Raw genomic sequence first — 27,500 nt, 5'->3', positions numbered from 1 at the left:
ATGCTCATTTAGTCTGACAATTGCTTGCCATATATTAAGAGTATAGGAAAGAATTGGGGTTTAACATAGAATTGATTCTTCCTGATAATTGAGATCTACGGGAAAGACACTCAGGATTCTTTCTTTTTTGTTATCTTAAATCACATTTCTAAGTTAGAGGTGAGTCAAGTTCATGTAATTTCACACCAGAGAGTAAGGAGGTGTCTGTGTATATCGAGAGGGTATATAGCATCAATGCTGACCCTCCCAAAGCCACCATCAGTATAACAACTTTTTTCTCATTTCAGCCGTAACTTCACAGCCGACCGTAACTACACAGCCTCCCGTAACTTCACAGCCTCCTGTAACTTCACAGCCTCCCATATGTAATCCGAATGCCGTGCCTCTCACTGGTTCGAGCGGCAGTTTTTCCAGTCCAAACTATCCATCTGACTATCCAAACAGCGAGACTTGTCGGTGGATTATTTCTGTTCCGCAAGGTTATATAGTCCGGCTTGAGTTCTCGACATTCATTTTAGAAAGCTGTGTGGAGTCTTGTTCGTGTGATCACGTCATAATAAGGGATGGCAGCGCTGAAGACTCGCCAAAGTTGGGTGAATTTTGCGGGGACAACAGACCTCCGACAGTTTATTCAAGTGATCGGTACATGTGGGTGGAATTTGAAAGTGATCGAACATTTAACGACACAGGGTTTTCAGCAACATACACCGGTAAGTATCTAGGAACAGTATACGTTTAACGAGGCTCGAAAGGGTTTTCCACAATCAAAAGTGGGTTTCCAATTGAAAAGGATTACCGTGACGTCACTGTCGGTGCTTTAGCAGGAAAGCGGTTTGATATTTCACTAACTATTGTCAGACTACCTTTGGGGGTTGCTGCGAGTCCCCAACTTTTGCCCTGGCAACGGTACACCACTGCCTTAAGACCGTCTAAAATATATTGTAAATCTAAGCCGATGCCATGATGGTTTCTTTTTTTTCAAATTCCGAAAATTCATTTCTTTTACCTTGAAAGTAGTATGAGAGAAATTTACCGAGAAGAACTCTAGTTGAGTTAGTTACCAAAACTCTGCTGGAAATTTCCAAGAAATAGATATCTTTTAAGGAGCCTAGAAATAGCTTCCCCATTTTTCACACTTATCATATACGCGGCAAAATTACTGGAAAACTGATTGGCTGAGAGCATTTTTCCTTAATCACTAGGGCACTTTTGGTAATCAAGAGAGCATAATTCTTGATCCTAATTGGTTGACGTTGCTTATTCAGAGCAAGTAAAGTTATAAAAGAATCTTCTTCCAGATTAAACTACTTTTTTGTCCTCATATAAAATACATTTTAAGCGATGTTTCTGTTGACAGCATCGATTTCTTGAATTTAACTTTAACCGAATGGGAGCGTGTTGATTGTCCGGCATGCATTTGTCGTGGCACTGAACGGGCTTCTCTCAATAATTTTGCCCTGTTTGTGATAAACATTTAATCGCAATGTGCCCTCGTGCAATTAAGGATTTTAATTTCACTTGTATTTTCAAAGTTTTCCAAATTTGCCTTCGTCGCTTGGCGACAAATAAACACAATCTGTTCTTTGATGTAGTTAGGGTAATCATATCAATACGAAATTTGACCAGGGTATTAAGGGTACCCATCAAAGCTTACTCACATCACATCTTCCTCCAAAATACTGTTGCCATGGAAACGACATAATGCATTTCTTTGAGCCTTAAATCAACATGTATTGTCTTTGAAAAAAAGGGACGGTGAAATCTTCCCATTGGGAGTTACCAGATAATGTTAGATATACCCTCTAAGATATTTTTTACTACGATCAAAAAACCACTTCCTTTTTTTCTTCAGATGTTAAAAGTGTGATTGCTTAAAACTTAACTGGCAAAATTTTGAGCTTTGATTTTTATCCAAAGACTGTTTATTTTGAGTGTAAGTTTTGGATTTCACGGTCCACCATTGCTCACGTTCAAAACTGACCGATTGGACCTCAGGGGGGCTGGATCTAGGGAAAGTGACGTCATTTACTCACTAGCTTGAAATTTCAACTTGTAAACATGCAAAACACGATTTGAAAAGTCTGAAAACCCGAAACTCCAGTGCTGCATATTAATTCATCAGCGTCCACACATATTGCATTCTTGAACTGTCGAGTCTTTGACGTCATTTTTCCTCGATCCAGCTCTCTTAAGATTTTAAAGTTAGTAATGGCGGACCATTAAATATGAAAATTCCAGTTCCCTTTATGCACTAGTCAGCGTGATATAACAGCTGGATAATGGTATAACAGCACAGGGGGCTCTCATATGCGACTAGATACCCAAAATAATACATGTGAGGTGATCTCCTTTGCTGGAACTCAATCCTGTAAAAGAAGTCAGCACTGTTTCTTCAATAGGCATATGATTACTCTTTACCACATCCTTTACAAAGAGCTGTACCATGTGTTCGAAGTTCCCAGTACAGGTGACAGGGTCTTTTTGAGTAGTACTATGGGGGAATATAGACCGGTTTTGAAACAAGCGTTCTGATTGGTTGATCCCGATACAACGAGGCTTCTGATTGGTGGAAATTTTTGGGGTCCGCCATTATCACGTGCACACGTGAACAGGATTGGTTGAGACGTGGGGTCAAAGTCCATGTGACGTCATAATTGGGGGACATCATCGAAAGTATGTTTGGAATGTGGAGCGAGATCCGGGGGGAACATCAAGACAAACTAGTGTTTTGTTTTTCTCGAATCATCAACGGTTTAATGAACAAACAAACTTATTTACAAGCGGGAACGTGTGAGGAGACCTGGTGTCGACTCGTCCCTTAAGCAAATAGGTCAGCCAAAACTTGAGCAAGATCCAGATCCTCTTCGGTGAACCGTTCGTAACCGTAAGGGTAGGTCTGGGCCGTGGTGGGATCCAGGACCCGTTTGGAGTAGACGAGCCGGTAATCCTTGTGAGAAGGTTGGGTTTCTAAGGTGTAGGTCTTGGCATTTCTTTGAATGGTGTGAGATTGCGTGACACGGGTGGTACGCGGTTGGTCTAGAGGACGATGTAATTCATCCAGAGTGTTTTGACGCAAGACATCGTAATTCAGTTGAGTCATCCCTTCGACGTTGAGGGAGAAACCGCGGACCTTGCATACGATGTGTCCGTTCTTGGTCTTGTAACCGTAGTTCTTAGGACCGCCCGAGCAGAATTCTACAATGTGATCGCCCGCATCCAATTCATCCTTGAAGTCGCCGAGATAAGCGCCTCGTGGAGGATCCAAAGGTGGGTCGCCAGGACGATGGAGATAGACGACTGAGTCGGTGTCGAAGTAGAGGACGCGTTCACCGAGATGATCGAGGGCTCGATAGAGACGGAGTCGGGCATGACAGGTAGTGAAGGCGGCTATGAAGATGTTGAGATTGGGTGAAGGCAGGACATCGTGTGTTTGGAGTTTGTAATGGACTTCGACCCGGTCTTCGGTCAGGGAACTGACGTAACGGACATCGTGTTGATCGCTGTCGAGGAACTCGATGAACGATTGAGGTTCGGTGAATTCTCGGACCTGAGTCTTGTTGATCCGTTGCCCGAACTTGCCCCACATGGAGTTGAGCATCATCTTAGCCAGGGCTCGGAGTCCAGGGTTCTTTGCGATCTTGGTGGGATCGAGACGAATGCCTTCCCGAGCATAGTAGGCATCGATGTGAGCTTGTTTTTGAGCAGGGGTGGTACATCCTTCGGGCCAACCGCTGGCTTCTTCTTTGATTTGGAGCCACGTGTTCACGTAGGATTGGAAGAGTCCCGTACGTTGCTGATCGAAATGCCATACTTCGTGGACGTATTGAATGACGTAACCTTTCTGTACAGCCATGTCGAGTTCGGGGGTGCACCAGGTACCGACGAGAACACGTTCTTCGTCCGTGTGATGACAGGCATGCGTCTTTTCCAAAAGAGGTTTGGAAATGTTCTCTTCGACGCAGGTACGACATAAGGGAAATGTGAGTTTGTCGTGACTGCGGTAAGGCAATACGGGATGGTAGAGACGTTGGGGTGGAAGGACGGTGCATTTGGCCAAACCAAAATAAGGCGAGAGATCGGTGGTGTCGGGTTCGTAGAGGAAGGTGGGATGTCCCAAGGGATAGGTGCCGTACTTGTTGACCCAAGGATACAAGGACGTGTAATCGTCGTATCGGATCTCTTCCTCCTTCTCCTCGTCGACGTGCGCGTAGAGACGTACGGCATTGGTCCGACCTCCGTAAAAAGCGTCGCGTGGTTCCAGGGGGGCTTGGAGGTGTTGACGGGCTAGAAAGTCTTTGATGTCCTGGTTGGTTTGTTTGAGGGCGTTCCAGGTACATTCCCACATGGTCACGACTTGGTACCCACGGTTGATGAGGAACGTACGTTTCTTGTCGACGAGAGCACGGACCTCGTCCATGGTGCGATCGAGTAAGGTCGGATGTACGTCGGTGCGTTGGGGATGACAAGTCCGACATCCGTGCCAGAAACACCCGCAGAATTCGTAAACGGTCTTGGTATCGGCATCGTAACCGTCGACCGTGTATCGGGTACCGGGAATGCGGTACTCGCCTTCGTTCCGAGCATGCTGGATACGTTGACGATGCAAGGGATGATACGCGTCGTACTGTCCGTAGGCACGAGCTAGGGCTTCGTGGTTCTCGTGGTCTTCCGGCGAGAGGGCCAGGTAGGCTCGTTGTCGTAGATGGTGTTCGTTCCAAGTCAACCATTCCATGGAGGCTTGGGAATGATTGACACGACCTCGCCATCCTAGGAGAGGTTCGGAAGCGATGGTCTCTTCTTCCATACAGTGCATACGCAAGTAGCGATTGCAGGCAGAGGCGACGGTCATTTGCTCAAAGGGATTGAATTCAGCACGTGCTTGAAAATCCCGCATGAACGTGAGACATCCTTGTTTCAAGAGTTTCACGTCCGATTGGCAGTAGGCTAAGAGTTCGGCTTGGAAATCAAAGACGACTTGTCGTGCTGCTTGGTCGTCGTACCAGGTATCGAAATCGCGACGTTTCTTGACGGACATGCCGTCGGGCATGTAGAAGGCTTTGTCGGGAAGTCGGCCTACATACGTCTGATGTTCGGGGGTGTTGAACAGATGTGGAAAGTATCCTTTCTTGAGCTCGGTGAGCCCGAACGTCTTGGGGAAATCGCTCAGCGGCATCTGGAAGAAGGAGAGCGAATCGATGAAGCGTATGGTCGTGTGTTCGTGAGGGTAGGTGAGTTGGAGGACTTTCCCACCGTTTCGTATTTGGTCCAGGTCTCTCTTTTGCCGGTGGAGTTCATCGATGATGGGATAACTGTCATACCCTTTGAAATTATGAGCGATGACTGTTAGGGGTCGCATTCCGTTTTCGGTGAGGGTTTCTAACCATTCCAGAAAATGAAAGAGACAGTCATCTCCTTGGAACGAGACGGGAGGATCGTCGTCGTCTTCTGTTTCGGCCACCACCAGATTGGGCACGTGACGTCCCTCGACTTGCATACTCTCAATGTCAAAGAAAACGTGCAAGGGTGGTTCCTCATCGTCCTCCTCGTCGTCGTCTTCGTTATCGCCCGCCAGGAAAGCGTGCAAGCCAGCGGCCTCGTTTTCTAAGAGAGGCGCCAGTCCTTGGTTCAGGATCCTTTGGAAAGAGAGTCGCTGTCGTGTCAAACGTCGTTCTTCGGCGGGGGTCATTTCGACTTGTAAGAAACATCGATGGGCATGGACGTCGACGTGTTTCTTGCAGCACGAACATTTCCGATACCCGCACCGATGAGTTCGGATCTCTTTGAGACCACGTAACGTGTGGTGACATTCTTTGCACTGACGACGGGTGGCACAGACGGAAGGATGTTCAGGATCCGCGGGTTGACCGGCGTGGGTCTTGGTCCGATGGGATTGGAGACACGTGTCTCCGTAGAAAGAACGTCCACAGAGAATACAGGGTGTCTGAGCCGAGCGGTACTGTCGGTAGGCCTCGGTATAATCAGGACATCCGTTTTGCAAGCAGGCTCCGCAATGATGGGTTCGATTGTTACGACAGGCGTGCTGACCCAAATGATGGTAGGCTTGGAAACATTGGCTGCAAAAGTAATCTTGACCGAAGAAACCAGGTAAGGAAGATAAGGCATCGTAATGACCGTCTTCGTGTAAGAGTCCTAACAATGTGCCCCCGCGACCGTAAGCAAAACAAGCATAAGCGCGGTTGGCATCTACGACCACGAGGGTGTAGTCTTGAAGACTGGGAGCGGTGACGAGTTGTTGAAGTTGTTCGGGACCGCAGGGTTGAGGAGGAAGACCGACTTCCTCTAGAAGTTCTTGAGCCGCTCGTGTGATGCGACGATGGTTCCATTGGGTCCATTGTCGGCGACGTCGAGGATCGTCTCGATGTTGATGGACCCCTCGAGCCAGAGCGATGGCACGTGGACAGCATAGATTCTGGTCATCCTGCGGAACACGTAAGACACAGCGCTTGAATTCTCTGAGACGCGTCGACGCTTGATGCCCTGGTAAATGTTTTCTTTTGTAACCGGAACCGGTGGGAGCCCCGCGTACGTGAACGAAGGAGAGGGTGAAGGAATCGTCCATTTCAAATTGTTCGTTCGAGTTGAGCATGTGGGAAAGATTCCCAAGTAAAGCATCCACGCGCGGACCTTGAGCGCGCCATTCTCCGGCCCGCAGTCCCCAACCGTTGTAGGCATTGGCGATACGATTGGAGGATAGAGCGATGTAAATGCGGTCGCCATCGGGAATGTCTTGATCGTTGATTAAGTCATCTAGAGCGGTACGAAGACCTTGCACGAGGGCATCCGTCAGACGTTGTCGGGGGATGAACGCTCCGATCTGTCGAGGGCGAAGTTGAAAGACGCGTTCACGAACACCGAGACGGACACTACGTCGTTCCACCACAGGGAGTCTTTCAAAGACGAAACGTCCTGGAGCAGCACCTCCAATTTGTTCAAACTCGTCGAGTGCTTCAACCAAGTCACTGTCACTATCACTATCCATGATGAGATGTTTTTGCTTGAAAAAGACGGTGTGTCTTTTATAGAGAAAGAGTCACCTTGAAAGACCTTGACGTGTACCCTAGATGGACCAATCCGGAGCGAGATAGGTCTCCTGGGGGGATGGGGGGGTATCCCCCAGAGAGTCATGTGACCCCTTAGGAGCACGGGGATTGGTGGAACGATTCCTGTTAAGTAGTCCGATCGAGTGAGGAGTCTCAGAAAAGTCATGGCATCCGAACCCAAGAGACGTGTGCTGGAGATGGCAGTCGCCAGACGTACTATGGAGGTGGAGCAAGACCCAGAGTATGAGCAAGAGGTTTGGGTCAAGCAAGAGAATGGCCGTTGGCGAAAAGAAGGCCGGATTACCAAGAAGACTCCGGCGACCCGAGACGAGGCTTCGTATTGGGATTTGTTGCCTCCTGAAGTACGTCAATATGTATTGAAGACTCGAGATCGAGAGGAGGAGAAGGAACGAGAGAAGGACCGGAGGGAACGTTGGGAACCCATTCACGAAGAGTTACTCCGTCTACCACGTTGCGCTCAACATGGCACGGTACGTACCGGTTATTTGTATTGGGTGGAAATCGAAGCGGATCTGATAGATTCGTTTATTGTGTTTGATGTCTTTTAGATGACGGCGACGTACGTAGGAGAATCGACTATCGTCTTTGAATGCGGACCGTGCCGACGGTTTCCCCCTGGGGGTAATCCTGCGGGAAGCCGACGCATGAAATGTCGGTATTGTCTTTTGGGCGTGATGAGTTGTCCGGGGTATCGGTATTGTACGGGCAGGTTTCGGTCTCGTCGTCCAGAAGGGATGGTCGTGTGTCGTTGGTGTCGATGGCCCGTCTACAGGAGAGAACTTTTGTGTATGCCGTTTCGATCTCCTCATTGTCGTTGTTTTCTTGTAGGTCATGGTGGTCACTAGGTCGGACGATCATCAGGTCGAATGGGAATGTCGTTGCAGTTATGTGGAACTGACGTGTAGACAATGGGACTGTAATTGTGCGCTTTCATACCATTCTTACCGTCGTCCGGGATGTTTGATTTGTACCTGTGACGTGGGTTATGGGTTTCCACCGTGTCGTCATGATTTGGGGGACTGGTGTTATTTGTGTCAGGGACATAATTGGACCCACAGATCTTGTTCTCTTTCGTAGATGATTTGTCGATTGGAGCAAACATTAGATGCGAGGATCTCGAAATGGGTATGGAGAGAGGATCGTTGGGTGTGGCAACGGAGACGACCCCGGAGAACGGAGGAGCAGCGTCGATGGAGGCGTTGTTATTTGAGGGAGATTCTAAGATAGATCGTTTTTTCTTTTGTAGGTGATTTGTCAATTTGAGGATATGTTTGGGGATGAGAGGCTATCGAGATGGGTATGGAGGAATGGTTATTGGATGTGGCGACGGGCACGTCCTCCGAGAACAATGAAGCAATTTCGATGGAGGCAACGTTATGTGAATGAGATTCTGAGATAGGTCTTTATTTTTTTTTGATTAGATGGTGGTGCAGGAACATAGGGCCCGTCAAGGGTACCCGCCGAAGGAACAATGGGTTTGGATCAAGTGGGTGTGTATGCGGAGTGTGCGTTGTACGGAGACTGCCGCTACATGCCTTCATTGTTTGAAACGTTTGGATGTCAATCACCTTCGTTGTCTATGTTACGGATGTCTCATTCGTTGTCGATGTGATGGGTTGAAAGTCTCCTACGGACGTCGTCGTTGTCATTCGGGTGGTCGTGTATCTGCATATACTTTTCACGAATCTCCTTATTATGGTAACCGTGCCGTCATGTTTCCTTGACAGGGACCATGGTTTCCGTCCATCTTTCCAGACTTTGCTCCGCCTGGACGTTGTACTTCTTATGGATACGGATCGTGTACGTCTTATTGCTTTCGTCTTAGGGGTACGGGTCTCTATTGGGACGGGATACTGATTCGAACGTTTCGTTCTCTTTATTATCGTTAGACTTGGTGTATCCTTAGATGTACCACTCGCTTTTCATTGGAGAGGGGTTGGACGGTAAAAGAACTGGACATTATAGCAGAGTTATGGAGGGCGGTCGGTACTCATGGGCGTATTCGTCGTCGCCGTCGTCGCCGATAGTCGATTCTCCTATGAACGTGGATGTCATTTTTTTTCTGTTTAGACTTGGTGCAGTCTGCCTACTTTAGGATCGTACAGTGGACCTCGTACCTCCAAACAAGAGCTTGTTTATTTCCGAGTCTGGTCAGATATTAAAGACGAAGTCAATCGACAACAAATTAATGGCGCCGTTCATATTCTTTTGTAGTTCATGACGGTGTTTGCCAATGGGGAAGGGTTCACGTTTTGGGATTCGCCTTGTTGTTCGTATGGACCCATTACATGTATGTATTGTCTTGATCGACTCAATGACCAACGAACGAACATAGCACCACAGGAGCATGCACGACATTGTCAGGGGACCTACCAACGTCGTAGGGAAAAATCGTCTGCGGTCGAGAGATCTTATACCCTCGTGTGGAATGATGATCGTTATCAGATGCGCGTTTTATGGGAACTAACACCTCGATGTACTGTGGATTTTTCGTAGATTATGGTCCGTGCCGACCGATGTTTTTGTACGTGGAGTGGTCGCTTTCATGTGCACGAGAGACGACCCTATACACCCGAGGTTCGATTCATGTTACTGGAGGAACGTTTGACAGGCCTTTCTTTGTTTATGTTTTAGTTGCTGATCAAGACTAGATCTTGTCCACGTATTTGTGGGGTCTGTGAGTTTGGCGAATATACGATGGTGGAACGTTTGCAACGTATCGACAAGTATATTGCGGCTTATGGATTGTACAACAGGGACGTCATGCCATGTATCTCGTGGGCTACCTTTGGACTCGACGAATACGACGACGACGAGTACGAGTACCAGATTCGATATGATTATTATGTGGATCCGCCGTATTGGCGTCGTCGAAGGATGGTGCGCGGGGGTGATGGGGCATTTCGATTTCAATATGTGGGAGGATATGTGATTTTGCGGAGACGTTGGCCTCTGCTTATCTAGACACGTTTATCATTCGTTCCAGATCCAGATCCAGATCCATGCGGCTCTTTTTGATATATGTTGTTCCACCCAACACTGGTTGAGGAGGTCATGGAGATGTGCAGCGATATGGCGTCTTCGTCACTATCGTATGAAAAGAGGAACTGATGGACATTTTCATTTCTATTGCAGTTCCAATTACCCCCGGCACGGCGTCACCTGAGAGCGGTTGCACTGTATGGGCAGTTACTTTGTTGTGCGACAGCGCATGCCCTTCGTGAAGCCTGGCGTTATCGGAGACAACCCCTGTGGCACCCGGAAAAACAGATCAAGAAGAACCAAAAGACGGGACATTTTTATTTTGTACCTTTTATTGACATTTACGGTCCTTACCGTCGTCGGACAAGAATATTCAATCGTAAATTTCGTTCAAAAATGTTTGTCAAATTAAAGTTTGAGTTTACGTTTCATTTGCATGATTTTCTTGACCACTTTCTCCGTCTTCTTCTTTTTGCCTGGGAGGTTACTGATAGCCCGAATCATCTTGTCGTCGGCTTTCCACTTGTCCTGTAAGTTTCTGGCCTTGGCATAATCCATGTCGTGGGTCTTGGCAATCTTGTCCAAACGATTGATGCCAGGATCCCCTCGTTTGAGTCGTTTGGCCAATTTGGTGCCAGGACCCATGTACTGATAGCCCGGCCAATGAAACTCGATCCCGGTCTTGGCCAGAGCCTTCTGCACGTCAAATTTGCCACCTCGCTGACGTCGTCGTCGCTGGCGTCGCCGTCTCTTAGTAGTCCTCGCCATCCAAACGTCGTTTGAGTTTCTTATCGAAATCCAACCAACCGGGTGGGCGTTGTAATTTATCTGTTTCGGTGGGACGTCGGCGACCTGATGTCTTCTTACGAATCTTTTTTTTGACCGATTGAGCGGTCGTCTCTGCATAGTCGGCCACGCTGCTTCCCATCATCCTGGGATCTCCTTGAAATGGAAGCTGTCCCCAATCGACGGAGGGAACCTGTGTCTTGGGGGGCGACTTTTTCTTCTTCTTTTTGGGTGGGGCTGCTTTGGGTTGAGTGATGAATCGAAGTCGTTTTTTAGCTTTAGGGGGTACCGAGGGTGTGGTCTCGGGTGTGTCCTTCTTTTTCTTTTTCTTGACCAATTGCGTCAACATGGAGTGTAAGGGTCCTTGCGCATAGGCATCGGCTTCGACATCGCGTTCGTCGTCGGCATCCGGTCCGAACCCAATAGGTTGTCGAACGGATTTGGTCCACCGTTTCTTTTGGTCGGCCAGAGAGTTGGCCAAGGTATTTTTGATCCCTGGAGGAATCTGATCCGACATGAGAACGGCTTCTTGTTTGGCGGCGATACGAGCGGCTTTGGCCAAAGGCAGGTTTTCGGTCAGACGTTCCTTGTACACGTCTTCGAGTTGACGTAATCGTTGAGGATCGATCAACACTTTGTTTTCAAATCCTGGAATGGTCTCCACTTCACTCATCGTGAAGTATTGAGATCGTCGCGTCTCTCCCTGGTTTTATAGTAGAGGTTCTGTTTCTCGTAGCGTTCGCGTTCCAAATGTCGATTCAATTCGCAGACTTGTTCTTGCAAGACCCCCATCTTTTGTTCGGCAAGCTCCAAGTTCTGATTGCGTTCTTGCAACTGATCGGTCAATTGACGGACAATGTCGCATTGTTCTCGGACTCGATGCCGAAGCCCCCGTATCTGATCCTGTAGGGCACAGAACGAACGAGGTCCTTGCGTCCACGTGTTATCACACCAACCATCGTCCATGTTGTAGATGCTCCTTGACACAATGATGATACGCCGTATGCAATCCGACCCAGAATCGAGTTCGATGAAAATGTCGGCGCAACATCCTTCGTCGGGCTTTTATGCTATGGGTGGGACGACTGATGGCCCGTAACACTCTTCGATCTCGTGGGGTCTCGGTCATCTTGAGTAGGGTGTACTTGGACAAAGGCAGACGTCCCTTGACAATCTCTCGAGCCAATTGACGGATGGCCTCAATCATCTGATCCACGGCATAGTAGAGTTTTCGTAAACGGTCCTCTCCCGACAATCGGGTCAGATCTCGTAGAAACCAACCGAGATAGGGTATTTGGGCACGAACGCAACCAGGAATCTGATGACGACACGCTTTCATCGCGGACATAGACACCGTTCACAGACGGTGTTCAATCCTTGCCACAGACCTCGACCCGTTTGATTCATCATGATCTGTCGTCGCTTTTTAATAGAATGTTTACGGCGGGCCATGTCTTCCATGACCTTTTCGTAGGGTCGAATTCGTCCTACCGTCTTGGACGAGATGGGAATGTTCCCTCGCAGTGCATTCATCACCAGTTCACTCACGGCATTGATTTGATCGGCATTGGCAGCTTGAAGTCGTGCTCGACGTGTTTGATGATCGGCTTCTTTCAAAACACTCCGTAGGAACGGACGTTGTCGCTGGATACGCCACGACATGATATTCGATCCAGAGGAAGAGACGAATTTCTTTTTATACGCGAAGTGAGCGTCGTTTTCGTCGACGGCGACGACGACGTCCTTTTCGTTGGGGCTGTGACACTGGGATCATCACCAGGTTACCGCCTCGTTGCATCCATACGGGTGCCATCATACGTCGACGTTGGCGTACCCGTCTCGGGCCCCACCAAAGACTACCACCACGTTGACGTGCCATGGTAGACATATGGAATGATGTGGACTATCCTTTTATAGTCCCCTCAAAGGACGTGGATCCCCACGCATCATTCGATCCATCACCATTTTTCGCGCCCAAGGTTTTCGTTGGAGAATCCGTTTCATCATGCCATAATTATACTTGGGTGCTTCATAGTGACCAGTGACTCCTTTGGCACCCATCCTTTTATACCTCTTGTCTTTTCCTAATGTGTACCCGGCAGCCGCGGCCTTGCCTAGGACCGCCAGGAGACCGCGTCCACGTTGTGGGGCTCGTCTCCGTCGTCGCCGTTTGGTCTTGGGCATGATTGACATCGTGGCGTTGCGCATGTCCTTTTATGGGTTACTGAGTCGGGAAGAGGTGCGTCGGACGGTGGGTGTACCGCCATCTTCGTAGACTGTGGTCACGGTGTTGGTATGGGTAATGTTCCGGATACGACGTCCATCCGTTCGTTGACGGGCGTCTTGAGATAACAAATCCATTTGACGACGAAGTCCGTCCTGATTCAAACGTCGTCGACCTCCACGGCGACTCCCTCCAGGAGAACCTCCTCCTCCGCCAGGAGAACCTCCTCCGCCAGGAGAGCCTCCTCCGCCAGGAGAGCCGCCTCCTCCGCCACCGCCTCCTCCGCCGCCACCGCCACCGCCGCCACCGCCACCGCCTCCACCACCACCGCCACCGCTACCTCGACGACGGGAACCTGCAGGAGAACCTGCTGGAAGAGGACGTCGACGCGGGCGTTTCCCTCCGGTCGTGGGACGCGGGCGTTTGCCTCCAGTGGTAGGACGATTGGAAGGACCACTGGCGGCAAAATCTTGTAAATCTTGGTCGGAGATGTCATAGTCTCTTTGGATCTGGGTTCTCTGAGCGACGGGGATACTCCCGTCCAAAAGAGAACGCATCATGAGTTGTCGTTGGGCTACAAACCCATCGGTCTCTAATCCCCCGGTACCAAGACCCAGTTCTTCCAACAAAACATTGGGTTCGGGTGTCGGCACACGACCCTGATCCAACGTTTCCAAAAACTCTTGAATCGTACTGTTGGGGGTTCGTGTTCCGACGCCGGCCGGACTGTTTCTGGGAGCCATGTTGGGAATGGTGTTCCCCACACCAGCCGGGGACGTACGCGGTGTCCTGCTCCCTACACCCGCTGGGGAAGAAGAAGCCATCCTGGGTTCAGAGAACGAACGGGTTCCTAGAGGAATGTGTCGGGCGGTCTCGAGACGTTCACTCAAAGCCAAAGCACGTCCTCCTTGTCTTCGACGTCGACGAGCCGCGCGTTCTTTAGCTCTCCGTCGTTGTTGCTGTTGACGGTACGTTTGCAATTCCTTTTGATATTCAGAGGGATTGCGTTCAAATTGAAACTGGTCAAACGGCGATCCGGGACTGGAAGGTGTGGAAGGAGTTTGTCGTCGGTACTCTGTCAAGGCACGTTGATAGTCCGAGGGATCCCAATGGGCAAACGGGGATCCTGGACTACTCATTCACGTTTCCACACTTGAGTCGGACCATCCGAGGGTGTCACACAACTGAACAGTCGGTACCGATCGTCTGAAGCGGGATGAAGGTCCATCATTATATACCCGTACGGGCGTTGCGTACACCTCTCGAAGAGACGAAGCACGTCACGCCATCGATCGGGAAAGGCTTGTAACGTCAAGGCCCGAAATCCCGATTGATCTCTAGGATTCTTGAACACGAAGAGATAATGGGCATTCCTGGAGATGGTCTTGGCATACTTGCCGGGTGGAAATAAGTCTTGACACAAATACAACACCGTAATGTTCCGATGATGCGATTCTCGGGTGAATAGGTCCAACACGCGTTTGTCGTTGCCACCTTCGTCCATGAGATCGTCCAAGACCAGGATCCCGCCACCACTTTTTCCAAACCATTGTCGAAGATGATCGATGTCGGGAATCCCTTCGTGAAATCGGATCCCACGACCTTTCATCCGTTCGAAACGCGGTTGCCATACGGCATAACAGTAATGACACGGTTTGGTCCGACCTCCTTCAAAGACATCACCTTCCGTCAAGAGCGCTTCGGTCAATTGTGTCTTGCCGCTCCCCGAGGGACCGACGATCATCGTACTACTGGGTTGTCGTATCATCCTTCCTCGGCGATCGAACTGCACCTTATCTTTTTTATACCCTTACATAAAACAAAGACACGACAAGTGATGAAATAAATTTTTTTATTAATCAATGTAGAAGAATCGGTTCATGCGGTGTACAACTTTGAAGGCAGGGTAAGGCATTGACCTCTTGGACGATTTGACGACGTACTTGGCGACCCACCCTTCGATCGTTGGCTACAAAATCATGGGGAGAAAAGGTTTGCACAAACTCGGACATGGTACGTCCCCGAACCCTCTCTTTCAAAAACATCAAAGCATAATGACCGCAAGCGGTACTGTTCAAAGCTTGAAGGGTCCGATCGTTCCATTGCACGGCATCCCATTCGTCTTCGAGCCATCGTTCCAAATCAGGTGCACGGTAAGTCGTCATCGGGAGCCCGTAACTGTCCATGACTTCGCACCGATTCTGTTCCGTCCAAAGTCCCAACCAATGTTGACCCGGTTCCCCTCGTGGATCCGTATTCACAATGTAGGCGGCCCGTGTCGTACGGGGTGGACGCGATGGAAGCCCGTCGGAGGGGTGGACGCCATGAAAGACGCGTTTCAGGACCGGATCGTCCAAGGCCAAGGCGCGTAAGGTGACGTCACTCAAGGGTACAAATTCCATTTTCTGCTCACTCGTACTTTTGATACAGGACGGCTCCGTTGGTACCGGCTTGAAAGCTGTCTTCGAATTCGCCAAACACCAAAATGGTGATGTTCTTGTCGGGAGCAGCATTAAATCGGATTTCCAGACGCAGCTTGCCTTTTTGTTTGGGATTTCGATGATACGGTGAATCGGCATTTCCGCTAGGCACATTGTTAAACATGAACAAGGTACAATTCTTGCCGTAGCCCCAATCTCCTGGCTGGATCAGGTGAGGGCGATGATTCGTCAGGGAACCGCTGGCTTCCAAGACACGTTGATAGCCCAACCAGTCTTTCCGTGTATTGGTGCCATTCAATTCCAAGGTCGGGTAGGGATATTCTTCTCCGCCCACCATTTGACGGATGCTCTTCACTCCAAAATCTTGGAAGGCATACGGGTAATATTCCAAATCCCCATTAAACGCTTTGCTATCCAGCAGTCCGACGACCAAACGATCGGGAAGACGGCCTGTGAACAATTGGTCTTCGGTCCACAACGTGGTCTTGCCATCGAACGAAAAGGTTCGGATCTGACTTTTGACCATAGGATAATTTGCCATTTGACCTCGGACATCGATCTTGGCCATCAGTTCGTTACCCACACTGACATTCAGGTTGACGCGACATAGATGAAAGGTGACTTTGATATCCCCTGCACCCAACGTGACGTATCTTTTGACCCCGGTGCCACTGGTCTTGGTCCCAAACAGAAAAAAGTCCGGCGAGTTGCAAAACAGTTCCATCACCATTTCTACGCGAGGGACTAACAAACGTCCCGTTCGCATGGCAGCCAGATGAGGATACATGATCATGGTGGCTTTGTTATTGCTGTAAAACAGTTTGGTAGCCGTCTTCAAGGCATTCGTACTATTGTGCGCCCATCCGGCGGTGGTGGAAATGTCGTCGTCGCCTCCCGCCGCTGCCAATTGTTCCTCCACATTCAGGTAATTCACCCAACCTTGAGGGGCCAACAACGTATCGCCTTCATCTCGACTGTAATTCAAGAGGGTTTCGATGAAAGCCTTGTACATGTACGTGTCGGTCTGTTCGCTCATCAAGACACCGCCCAACCGTAGATTGATCTGTTTGAAGAGACCATGGGCCAGATTGTTGGTGACGTACACAAACTTGGTGTTGGTGGCATCCGAAGCCGCATTGGTATCGGCCACGATACCGTTGGTGGACGCCGAATTCAATTTCAGTTCGATTTCGAAAAAACTACGTCCCAAATCCACAAATTCGTCCAAACCGGGAACGGTAAAGGTGATGGGCACGATACCCGTCATGGCAGCACTGTACGGGATCATCCGGTACGAATCGACCGTGATGTCCGTCGACGGCATGGTAAACAGTTCCAGACTCATCGTCTTCTTCTTCTTCTACGTCGAGGTCGTCGTGTTCTCGGTAGGTGCGGGATCAACCAACCACCGTACTGAACGGGGTTCCTGCCTTTTATAGTAGTAGGAGCAGACTGACGTCGACGGTAGGCGCGTTGTTGACGCAACCGTGAATGGACGACCATCGGTCGGTGAATCATTATCGTCTAAAGATGGACGCCACACTTCGTTTGGCTTTTTTATAGGCATACCGTCCACCCACTTTCGCCAAAGCGCCCGCTTTTCGTTTCAAACCACGTTTCAATGAGTGTCCCACGACACCTCCGACGTCACTCAACGGACGACCACTAGCCGCCGCTTGAAGTCCCGATTGCATGGCGTTCATCAAGACGGGCGAGGCAATTTTGATCAATTCTTCGGTGGCACCATCTCCACGCTGGTACGGAGGATGATACCGTGTCAGACTACCCCCACGCATGATGAGGAGGATGATGACCTCCCGACAGTGTCACGTCGTTTTTATACGTACCGTGGTCTCCTCCGGAACTGAAAGGTCACGCTAGTTCTACGATGTTTTCTTACGGAACTGAAAGGTGACGATGGTTCTCCCTCCAGGAGCGAAACGGGCCAGTTCTCCAGTACTCTCACCTACACTGACCTCGATCACATCCAATTCTGCACGGCGCATAGACATCCATTGAATGTGGGTGGGCTCGAAGTAGATGACACCCGAACCATCCTGGGTGTAATGCACTTCCCGGACCAACTGATGCTCTGAGTCACCGACAATATTACTACTCACTACATCCGAGTAGACGAGCATGGTACGCGATGGTTGAGTGGACATTCGATTAAATGAGTGATTCAAGTGTAGGAATCGCCACTCTACGGTCTGACTCAGACACAACTTGTTTTCCTTCACCTGCCAGTAATTAGGAGTCCAATCAGCGTTTTTGGGTAATTCGGTGACCAATTGTCGATAGAGTCTCTTCTGGTCTTTTTCGTGAAAGTTCATCTCGAGATTAACACCCAAGACCCAGACTTTCAGTAGAGAAGTCACAGTCCTTTGCTCGATCCATCCCATCTTCTGGGCCAAGTCGATATCAATGCAGAAGGTCATTTTACCATGGCTCAGGGACCCCACGTCGGCCACCTTCTTCCTCTCCATGATCATAGTCTCACCCTCCCATCGGAAGGTAGGGCGCTGACTATCTTCCACATACTCCAACTTCGCCTTGATTAACTCCAGTACCATCTGTCGGTTGAGTTCCTGAACGACTTCCTTCATGAACCCGACACCATTGACAATGACGGCATTGCGTTGGATAAGCGCCGTCTTCGTCACTTGACTTGACTTCAAGACTATGGTTTCGGGTTGGGTTCCCGAATCCTTCATATGATACTTAGTGCTTATCACCTCGTCCGATGACAAGTAGCTCCGGAGATCCATCCCCTCATTAGGCATAGAGATGGAGGCCAACGCGGCCTCCCATTCTCCATCAAAGTGAACGACCCTGGGCAAACGTACTTTGAAGGCATTCGGTGTATTATTCGGAAACTCTTTCGAAGGATCGCTGAGTACGACGATCCGATTCATGACGACGACGACGAAAATGGAGACAGAGAGTACTTGTTTTGTCTTTAGGAAAGGCCACGGGACGCCCGTCGATTTCCTTGACACGAACGTGGACCGTTTCGATCTTAGATCCGCGTAGGCGATGGTAATGCACCTGTGGTGGTTCCCACCAGGCACCCCCGCTTTTATAGGGGACGGTGCGCAACAGTTGGTCGTACGACTCCTCCAACCATTGACTTTCCACTAAATTGACGTAGACGAAAAGAGGACGTTCGATCGGTTGCTTCGCCAAGGGTGTGGGTTTCAGTCTGGCAAAGGCTTCGTTCAGACGGACGAATCGCCAGTTGAAGGCATTGGCCATCACCATGAAATGAGCATTGTTATACAACGTATCCCATCCTGCACCTTCCGTGATCAAGGTCACCGGTCCAGTTTCTTTGGTAAATCCGCTTGTATACCCTGTAAAGCCGGACCCATCCAGAAACCTTTCTTGAGTGTAATCCGGTGTTGGGGCGGTCTCGTCAATCGCTTCCATGAGGAGATTGGGTCCTTTCTTGTAGTGATTCGGCCGATCTCCTTGACCCGTCTTGGTCAACCATCCCATATGGAAAGCCAGTTCGCTAACCCATCCAAAATACTTGTAGGGCGAACCTTGAGAATTGATTCCGTGCTTGTACACAAGTGAATTGTCCAAAAGCAATTGGTCTCCCTTCCATACAAATTTGGCCATGGTGTTGTATCGCGTCGTCTTTGGAGGGGTCTGACTCGTGTCCGGGACGCCTATGTAAAGATGCTCTCCGGGGCTCAGATTTTGATGGATCTTTTGTTGCATCAGATCCATGACCTGTTTGATAAAGTCCACACCCGTCTCAGATGGAGTGAGTTCCGACAACCAGATCACCCTTCGCTGACTCTGCATGACATGAATCTCTCCCTTGGCATTCTTTTTCGTGGTAACGTAGTAAAACATACACACGTATCCTTCTTTATTCCATGTCTCTGGATGACCTATGCCATGGTACGCTTCGTGAACCAGAATCTTTTCGGGGAACGAAGGTGGTGGTGGCGGCGGTGGTGGAATGTCAGGCAGAGAGACACCACTCAATCCCACTTCCCAACGGTCCGTGTCCTGCTGCCAAGCATGATCTCTAGGCAGACGGACTTTAAATTCGGAAGGACCATTGTCGGGGAATTCGGATTTTTGAACATGACTCGACAACGTCACATAACGAGACATCGTGTATGGTATCTTTATTACATCTTTTGTATCTTTTTTATACATGTCGTAACGCAGAACGAGGAATCCAACTATCGTATTTCTTAGGCCAACCTAACCAACGCACTTTCACGAGGCGTTGACGTCGTTGCAAAATCTTTTCCACGCGGAACAAAGCTTCGTCGGGCACGGTGACTTTCTGAACGTCTTCTTCGTAGAAACTACCTTCGAGAGGCGTGCCATCCCATTCTTTCAGTTTATACGTGACCACGGGTCCGGGTACCACGCGTTGTACGACAAACACTTCTTCCGTCCAACCCGGCAGATACCCTTTCTTGAACGGACGATGTTTCTTGCTGAGTCGCACACGATCGCCCACTTTGAGTTTGGGACGAGGACGCCGTTTCAGGCGTTTGCCGTACAAGGTGGACCACACCGCGCCTTCGTTCTTCTCCGTCACGTCGCGTGGCGCCATCCCGATACTCCGATGTCGACTCCCATTGTACCCGTCGAGGAGTTGGGGCAACACCTTGACATACACTCGCGTATTACGCGCCGTGAAATAACGATACATGCGTTGTTTTAACGTACGATTAAAACGTTCGACGATCGAAGCTTTGGCATCCCCGTGCGTCGAAAAATGGTGAATGCCTTCTTGTTCCAACATGGTTCTGAACGGGGCATTGTAAAATTCTTTTCCGGCATCCGTCTGTAAACGCAACGGTTTCCGTCCACTCTGTCGCAGAATCTTCTCAAACGCTTCTGTCACGGCCACCCCGGTCTTGTTCTTGACGGGAACGGCCCAGGCATACTTGGACAGCACGTCGATGACCGTCAAGAGGTATCGATTTCCACCATTCCATTTCTTGAGAGGTTGCATCTCCACCAGATCGGCTTGCCATTGATCGTCTTTGTGGAACACCAACACGGGGGACGTCTGAAAACGTCGACGAACCGGACGATGTAACGTGTAGGCCAATTCCCCTTGCAATTCGTCTCGGGCTTCTTTCAAGGACAACCCTTGGGCCTTGGCATAGCGGGCCACGCCGCCTAAAGCGCCGGGCGTGCCGGGGTCCGTGTAGGCGGTGACGCCGGAAGCACGGCGGCGGTTCTTCCGCTTCGACATGTCTTGGTGAGAAGGAGTCGGACGGTCAACTCCAAGAGACTAGGCAGGTCTTTCAAGTACCGTTGTTCCAACGTCTGCCACGTAGCGTACGCTCTCTCGGGTCCCAGAGTTCGCGTCAACCAGGTCAGATACATGACAAAATGAGGCCATTTATAGTCGTCCTTGCGTTTCAGAGCGGCGAACGTGGCTATGGCATCCACGGGTTCTTGGGTGGGCAATCCGTCCCATTGATCGTCTCCTTCGAGACAGGTCATCAATTCTCGACATATCCAGGTCAAGATCGACCAACGGAGACGTCGTCCGTACTCGCGATAAGGCAGACGTACGATTTGTTCCAGACCCACCCTCACCACCCGACGCCCCAATTGAGCACACGACATCATCATCATCACTTGTTTTATTTAAACATTTTCACATTTGTTGACTTTTATACACTCCGGAATCGATACGAATCTGATCAAAATTCAAATCAAAAAAACAAGATTTCAGCAATCCTGGTGTGATGGGACGGATCCGTTCCAATCGTCGGCACCATTCTTCCTCCCGTTTCTCCATCCTCTTCTTGAGGTACGCATGATCATCATCCGGCAACGGTCCGAACAACTTCTTCCTCTCTAGGTCCATCTGATACTTCTGCCACTTCTCCTGTTCTTCCCGAGAGATCCGTTGGACCGTATCGTGATCGTAACCCTCGGCACGCCTCTTGAGAATCGTCTTGCCCCAGGCCAGATCTACCCACTGAAAAAACTTACACGATTCCTCTTGCCGACAGGCCAAAAAGAAACGATCCTTGTTGGGCGAGTCTGGTTTCACCGTCCGCGACAAACGCGCCTTCTCTTGATGGTAGCAATGCCAGGGTCCTCGTCGGACATCCTCATGCAGCTGCGCCTCGATGGCATCGATCCAAGTCTGGATTCGATCGGCACCCATCACGAACAAAGGACACACTCCATCGTAATCTCGGCAGTACAGGTACGGAGCCCCATTCTTGGTCAAGCCACCTGTCAACGGTGTGGCATGAAACGGGCACAGCACGTCCTTCGGACCGGTCAATGGAGGCGGTGAGGATCGGGACGACGAGGGTGACACCACCGGTGGTGGTGGTGGTTCAGGAGTCGTACAGGGTGGTTCAGGACCGTGTAGGACAGGATCAAAAGGCACGTCATGGTGCACCCTACCTTCAGCCAAGGATACCACGAACGGTGGATCTGCATTCTGTTCGAGAGGCATCGTGGCCATCACCTGTTCGTACGAAGGCAACTCGGGTGGTACAGAGGCTAACAGAGCATCCAACTCACGAGCCGCTTGGTTCAATTCGTCGTCCTTCTTCTTCTTAGTCTCCTCTTTTCGTTTGGTGGCCGCTTTCTCACGCGCTTCCTTGTAAATTTTGGCAGGCGGTTGAGCTGCTTCACGAACGACATCGTCTTTCTTCTTACCTCGTTTGGTCGGTTTCTTACTGAAATCAGGATACCTAGCGGGAGACACACCTCCGTATTGCCACGACGTACTCATGGTGTTCAATGAGAACCTGACTTGCACGACACCGTCCTTTATAACCCGTAGCACGTGTTCCTCTCGTGCTTGATCTTCACGTGTCTCCCACGTGGACACTCTCATAAAAAATCGAAGCTCCTTTCCGCTCTCTCCATTTGTCACAGCATGTCTCAGGCAGCAGCCACGCAAACAGAACAAGACAACGATCCCATCACCTTACGACTTCTCAAACGTATAGACGCTCTCCTGGATCGTTACTTGTGCAAGTGTTGTCAGTACGAAAAGAACCGACTCCCCTTGTCAGCCTTAAAGACCTGGAAACCGGATGCTAATGTGTGCTCAGAGTGCAAATACATCTTCGACGATGCTGACGACCCCGACCCAGACGTGCGCAACCATTGGTGGTCCAAACGAGGGTGGCGCACCAAAGACTACTGGTCCTCCGCCGAATCCTCCTCCGAAGACGACGAAGACGACACACCCCTTTGATGACGTGTGCTTCGTCCTGGATTTGGAATATTTTTGCAGTGGGCGACAAATCTTACCTAGAGAACTGGGGTACTGCGACCATACTGGAACCCATTATGGATCCATCCACTACAAACCTTGTGTGGAATGGCCCCATCTCTCGGCCAAAGATCAACGTACCGCTCATTACGTTTCCAAGTACGTCCATGGTCTTCCCTACTATCCCAGACAAAGCTATCATGTAGCCAGTGAACTCCTGGTCGATGTCCGGCGTCTCTACCAACAATTCAAGACCCCACAACGAACCCTCGTGGCTCACAAAGGAGGCATGGAAGGTCAATGGCTCGATACCTGGCAGATTCCTCATCTAGACTTGGAACGATGGGGATGTCCCAAATTCGACGATCTACCCCGTCTCTCCGTCGGGTCGTGCGGACGACATCAGCATCCCTTACAATTGCATTGCCCTCAAGTCGAATGCTACCATTTCGTCCAATGGATGCGGTCTCAGCGACTCTTGTCTTACGACACGCGTTACATCAATCACGAACGCACGCAAAGAATGCTAGCCAGTCAGACACCCAGGACCCCGTTACGCCCTGCCCATTGGAAGACGTTCCCTCTACCCAAGTTGAACTATTTTCTTAAAGAACACAAATGTAACCGCCAATGAAAAATAAAAACATGTTTTTTAATTCACAACGGTGTCCTCTTAACTTAACTTAACTTACACGAGTAAACGAACGATCACCAAGGTACTTTCGATAATAATACAATTGTGTCTCTTTTCTGGCACGCAGCCATTCCGTGACTTGACGGTGAGGAAAACGATAATCCCACCAACGAAGAAAACGTTCACTCTGATGAGCGATCTCCCTCTCCATCAAATGTTCCACCTCACTAAAAAACAAACAAAATGTCAACGTCCCAACAGTCCCTCTAGTGTGGTTAAATCATCGTCCGACAGATCGGCAAACTCAAACCTGTCGTCCTCAAACTCATCCTCCTCATCGTCCGTGGGATCTGTGTTGAGATTCCAGATGGTCCGGGTCACGGCATCATACACTTGTTGGACGATGATGTCCTGACGCTCATCGTACCGCGGGTAGTTCTGCTTCTCGTTACCCTCCAGGTAAACCTCCCGACAATGAGGGCAGGTCCAATGACTTCGGGTCAACCACCATGTGAGTAAGCAACCCACGTGTAAGGTTTGGTGGCAACATCCCATCTCCACCGAGAGATCTGCTTTGATAGTACAGCCTTGGATGCCTTGGGGTAATTCCTTCTTTAACTTTTGGACAAACTCTGACACTTTGTTGTCGACCTTCAGTTCAGTATCATCTTCCCCACAGATCACACATGGCCATTCTTTAGTATCCTCTACATCGAGGAACTGCCCTGTAGGTTTGGCCTTCTCCGCCCAACGGACAGCTGCCTTCATTTCCACATCGTCCACCTCCTTGTCTTTGTCTTTCTGCCGAGTCGAGATGTTAAATATGGGACCCGTAAACCCCATTGTCGGAACAGCGTTGGTGTTGTTGTTTCGTCGTCCGTGACCCCGACCGATGACCACATGCATCACACTGACCATCAATCGTGAATCTCTTTCTTCTCTTTCAGCTCGTCGCATATCGCCAGGAACAGACAAACAATCGCCCATGAAGAACAAGAATGACGATCCTTCCAACGCTTCGATTCTTATAGACCTCTTTGGACCTCGTTTTCAAGAAGAGACCTTTCCTGGAGGGGTACCCCCCCATCCCCCCTCTAAGTCACCTGACCTATCACATGACCCATCAGGGTCTCTTATAAGAGCGTGCGATTCTAAACCTCTTCATTCTGTTTGTGATGCTTCAACAATATGCCACCCGTCACGCGCTTGCAAGCCAGAAGGGCCAGAGAAAGACTCAACCGTATATACCAGATATACCAAGAGAACAAGGACGAGATCCTCAGAAAGACACGGCAACTCGAGCGGAAGAAAGCCGAGCAACGAGAACGAGAGCAGAAACAATTCGAAGCAGAGAACCAATGCGTGATCTGCTTCGAGTACTATCTCACCGAGCCGCACAAACTGGAGCATCTGACGTTTGCAACCATTTGTCGACACCTGGGCTCCCTGCGCCGACTCCGACACCGATCCACCCCCATGAAGATGTTTTGCTGCAAGCAGAGGATGCACGACCGGTGTCTCTACGCGTTCCTGGCCACGCAGTACGGGTACATGAATCAACACCAACGGAAGGATTGGCAATGTCCTCACTGTCGGACCAGTCTGCTCGTGGCGGGGAACAAATACTTTCCCCAAATCGCCCAGAACCCAAACGTGGACCGCGTGAGAAGAAACTTATTCAACAATTAAGAACCTTGCCCGAACCCGCTCCACTACAACCTGAACCGTTCATGGACCCCGTCACTCTGATGCTGTGCCATCCAAAAGAGGGCTCGCCTTTAATTGTAGGATCGATATTGTTATGTGTCTTTTACTTGTTTGGGTAGTAGGTTCTGGATTCCTACACCATTGTTTATTTCAGGGACGAGGTTAGACACCAGGTCTCCTCATACGTTCCCGTTTGTAAATTAAGTTTGCATTTGATTAAACCGTTATGATTCGAGAAAATCAATTCATTCTGTGACCTCTCTGTCCCGTCCCGTCCCGAACCGACCCGATCCGTCCCCGACCCGTCCCGAACCGACCCGAACCGTCCCGATCCGACCCGACCCGACCCGTCCCGTCCCGACCCACATGGTCGCCATCTTGTGAACCCTAGGTGTTGGACCCTGATGTTCCCCCCGGATCTTGGTCCACATTCCAAACATACTTTCTGTGATGTCCCCCAATTATGACGTCACATGGACTTTGACCCACCGTCTCAACCAATCCTGTTCACGTGTGCACGTGATAATGGCGGACCCCAAAAATTTCCACCAATCAGAAGCCTCGTTGTATCGGGATCAACCAATCAGAACGCTTGTTTCAAAACCGGTCTATATTCCCCCATAGTACTACTTTTTTGAGTAAGGTCTGATTTTTGTTGCCAGGTCATATTGTTAATCATTAGTTGCCTTTTTTTTCTCTACAAGTCTAGCAAGGATTTTCAAAAGAGGTGACCACCTTGCTTCTGCTGCAGAAAATGAAAAGAACCACGAGGAATTACCTAATTGGCGAATGATAGCAAACGAGTCCTTGCTGCATTTTTCAAAATATGGAGGTGCTCCTCTCAAGTTTCTCAATAATCTAAACCCTTCATCAAGATGTATTAATTTATTTACACAATCGTCTGATTTTAGATCACCTGCAATGTATTTCTTCCCTTTGGTTTTACATTTTCGAAGAGACAGAGATGCGCTATTTTGAATTTGTTTGATTTGAAGCTTTTTCAACTTTTAAAAGATCTTTGGTACTGATCTATGACCAATATGGGCGCCGCGCGAATAAGGTCCATTGCGTCATTAACACGCATCCCCGCTATTCTATTGCTTTAAAATGGCAAATTTAATTTGGTACTCTTCTCCTCAATCCCACAGCTCAGACGTTTATTTCTGTTTCGTTGTTTTGGTTCCGCTGTCTTGAACATATATTGAAAAAGACAGAAACTAGTCTACAAAATTTTGAAAAAGGACTGACAAAGATGATCATGATCTTTGCATATCTTTAGTTCTAAAGTTAAAGCTAATAAGCTCGGAAGCTTCAATAAATTTTCTCTCCATGAAGCCTTTATTTCTGCGTCCCTCCTCGTCTAAGGGGTTGTTCTTTCCAAACCTCGAGCCTTTTCTATTCCTTAAAAAATACCGACTTTGAATTTTCAATATTGCTTCCACGCACGCACGTTTGGGGCGCGCAGAATAGGGACGTGGTCGTCAATGGGAATGCCACAAAACAACATCATTGGTTAAAAGAGAAGAAATACACGTGCGACACACATTTTACCACAGACATTTGAGTTGCTCTTCACAACAACGACGTGAAATCCCCAAATGTTTTTGACGACAACGTGAGCGTACAAATGCAAACCTTTCATTCCAAATTGTTTACTCTGAAACCGCTCGTGCCAATACGTCGCCCACATTGTCACGGTACAACGTGAACGAGATAGAACTCCCCGCTCCACGAGCGTAAACTGGGTTGCCTGTGGCACGTGTTATACAAAAATAGAAGGCACCGAGTTGGGTGATGTTGAACTGCAGCTTTCCAGTTAATTTTTTCAAGTGGAGGGTCATTTAGACCATTTGAGGGGTCACCCACACGTCGTGCCATTGGCTCACATGTTCTCACGTTGATTATGTCTCAGGGGCATCGTCGAGAGGACACCCCCTTCTCGCCCCTCCCTCCTCCCCTTCCCCCCCACATGCTCCCTATCCATCACGTTAGTGATGTATGTCTATCAAGGCAAAATGTATTTGAAATAAGAAAAGCTCTGAAACTGAACTAGCCGTAAAACCGCCTGATGCACACTGCACCACTTGAAAGTCGGTTGGTTACAGAAGCTCTTTAATTAAATATTGCACAGGGAAAAGGGGAGGAATTACGGCAACGACAATGCCACAAATCAAGAATATTATTGGTTAAGAAAGGCAAAAATTGCGCTGCACGTGCAGCACAAATTTCCGTGCATTTCTTCGCGGTATTCAACAAAATAACGTGAAATAACCAAATTATTTTTTAGGTTTTGACGACAACGTGCGTGAGATGTAACAATGAACCATTCATTTTATACTTTTACTTTAAAACCATTCGTACCCATAAGCTCATAAATGTGACATAATTGGTTACCATAGCAGCAAGA

General features: G+C 49.3%; 2 protein-coding genes across 2 annotated transcripts in view; one reads left to right on the top strand and one right to left on the bottom strand.

Annotated features, from left to right (window-relative positions):
• Window positions 1–27,500, top strand: part of LOC138005773 (tolloid-like protein 2) — a gene marked incomplete at its 5' end in the record, with an annotated part of 31,745 nt that overhangs the window by 2,858 nt on the left and 1,387 nt on the right. The window contains one exon of the mRNA XM_068851955.1: window positions 288–710. Within this exon, the coding sequence (XP_068708056.1) occupies window positions 288–710 (423 nt within the window). The remainder of the gene's footprint in view (window positions 1–287; window positions 711–27,500) is intronic.
• On the bottom strand, window positions 14,210–14,842 carry LOC138008782 (uncharacterized). The gene has a single exon (XM_068856082.1). It carries the CDS (start codon window positions 14,840–14,842, stop codon window positions 14,210–14,212), a length of 633 nt encoding a protein of 210 aa, XP_068712183.1.

The sequence above is a fragment of the Montipora foliosa genome, chromosome 6 (genome assembly GCF_036669935.1).
Source record: "Montipora foliosa isolate CH-2021 chromosome 6, ASM3666993v2, whole genome shotgun sequence".
Classification (NCBI taxonomy): domain Eukaryota; kingdom Metazoa; phylum Cnidaria; class Anthozoa; order Scleractinia; family Acroporidae; genus Montipora; species Montipora foliosa.
Note: the sequence above shows the minus strand (reverse complement) of the source record. Positions and strands in the feature narration are given on the sequence as shown.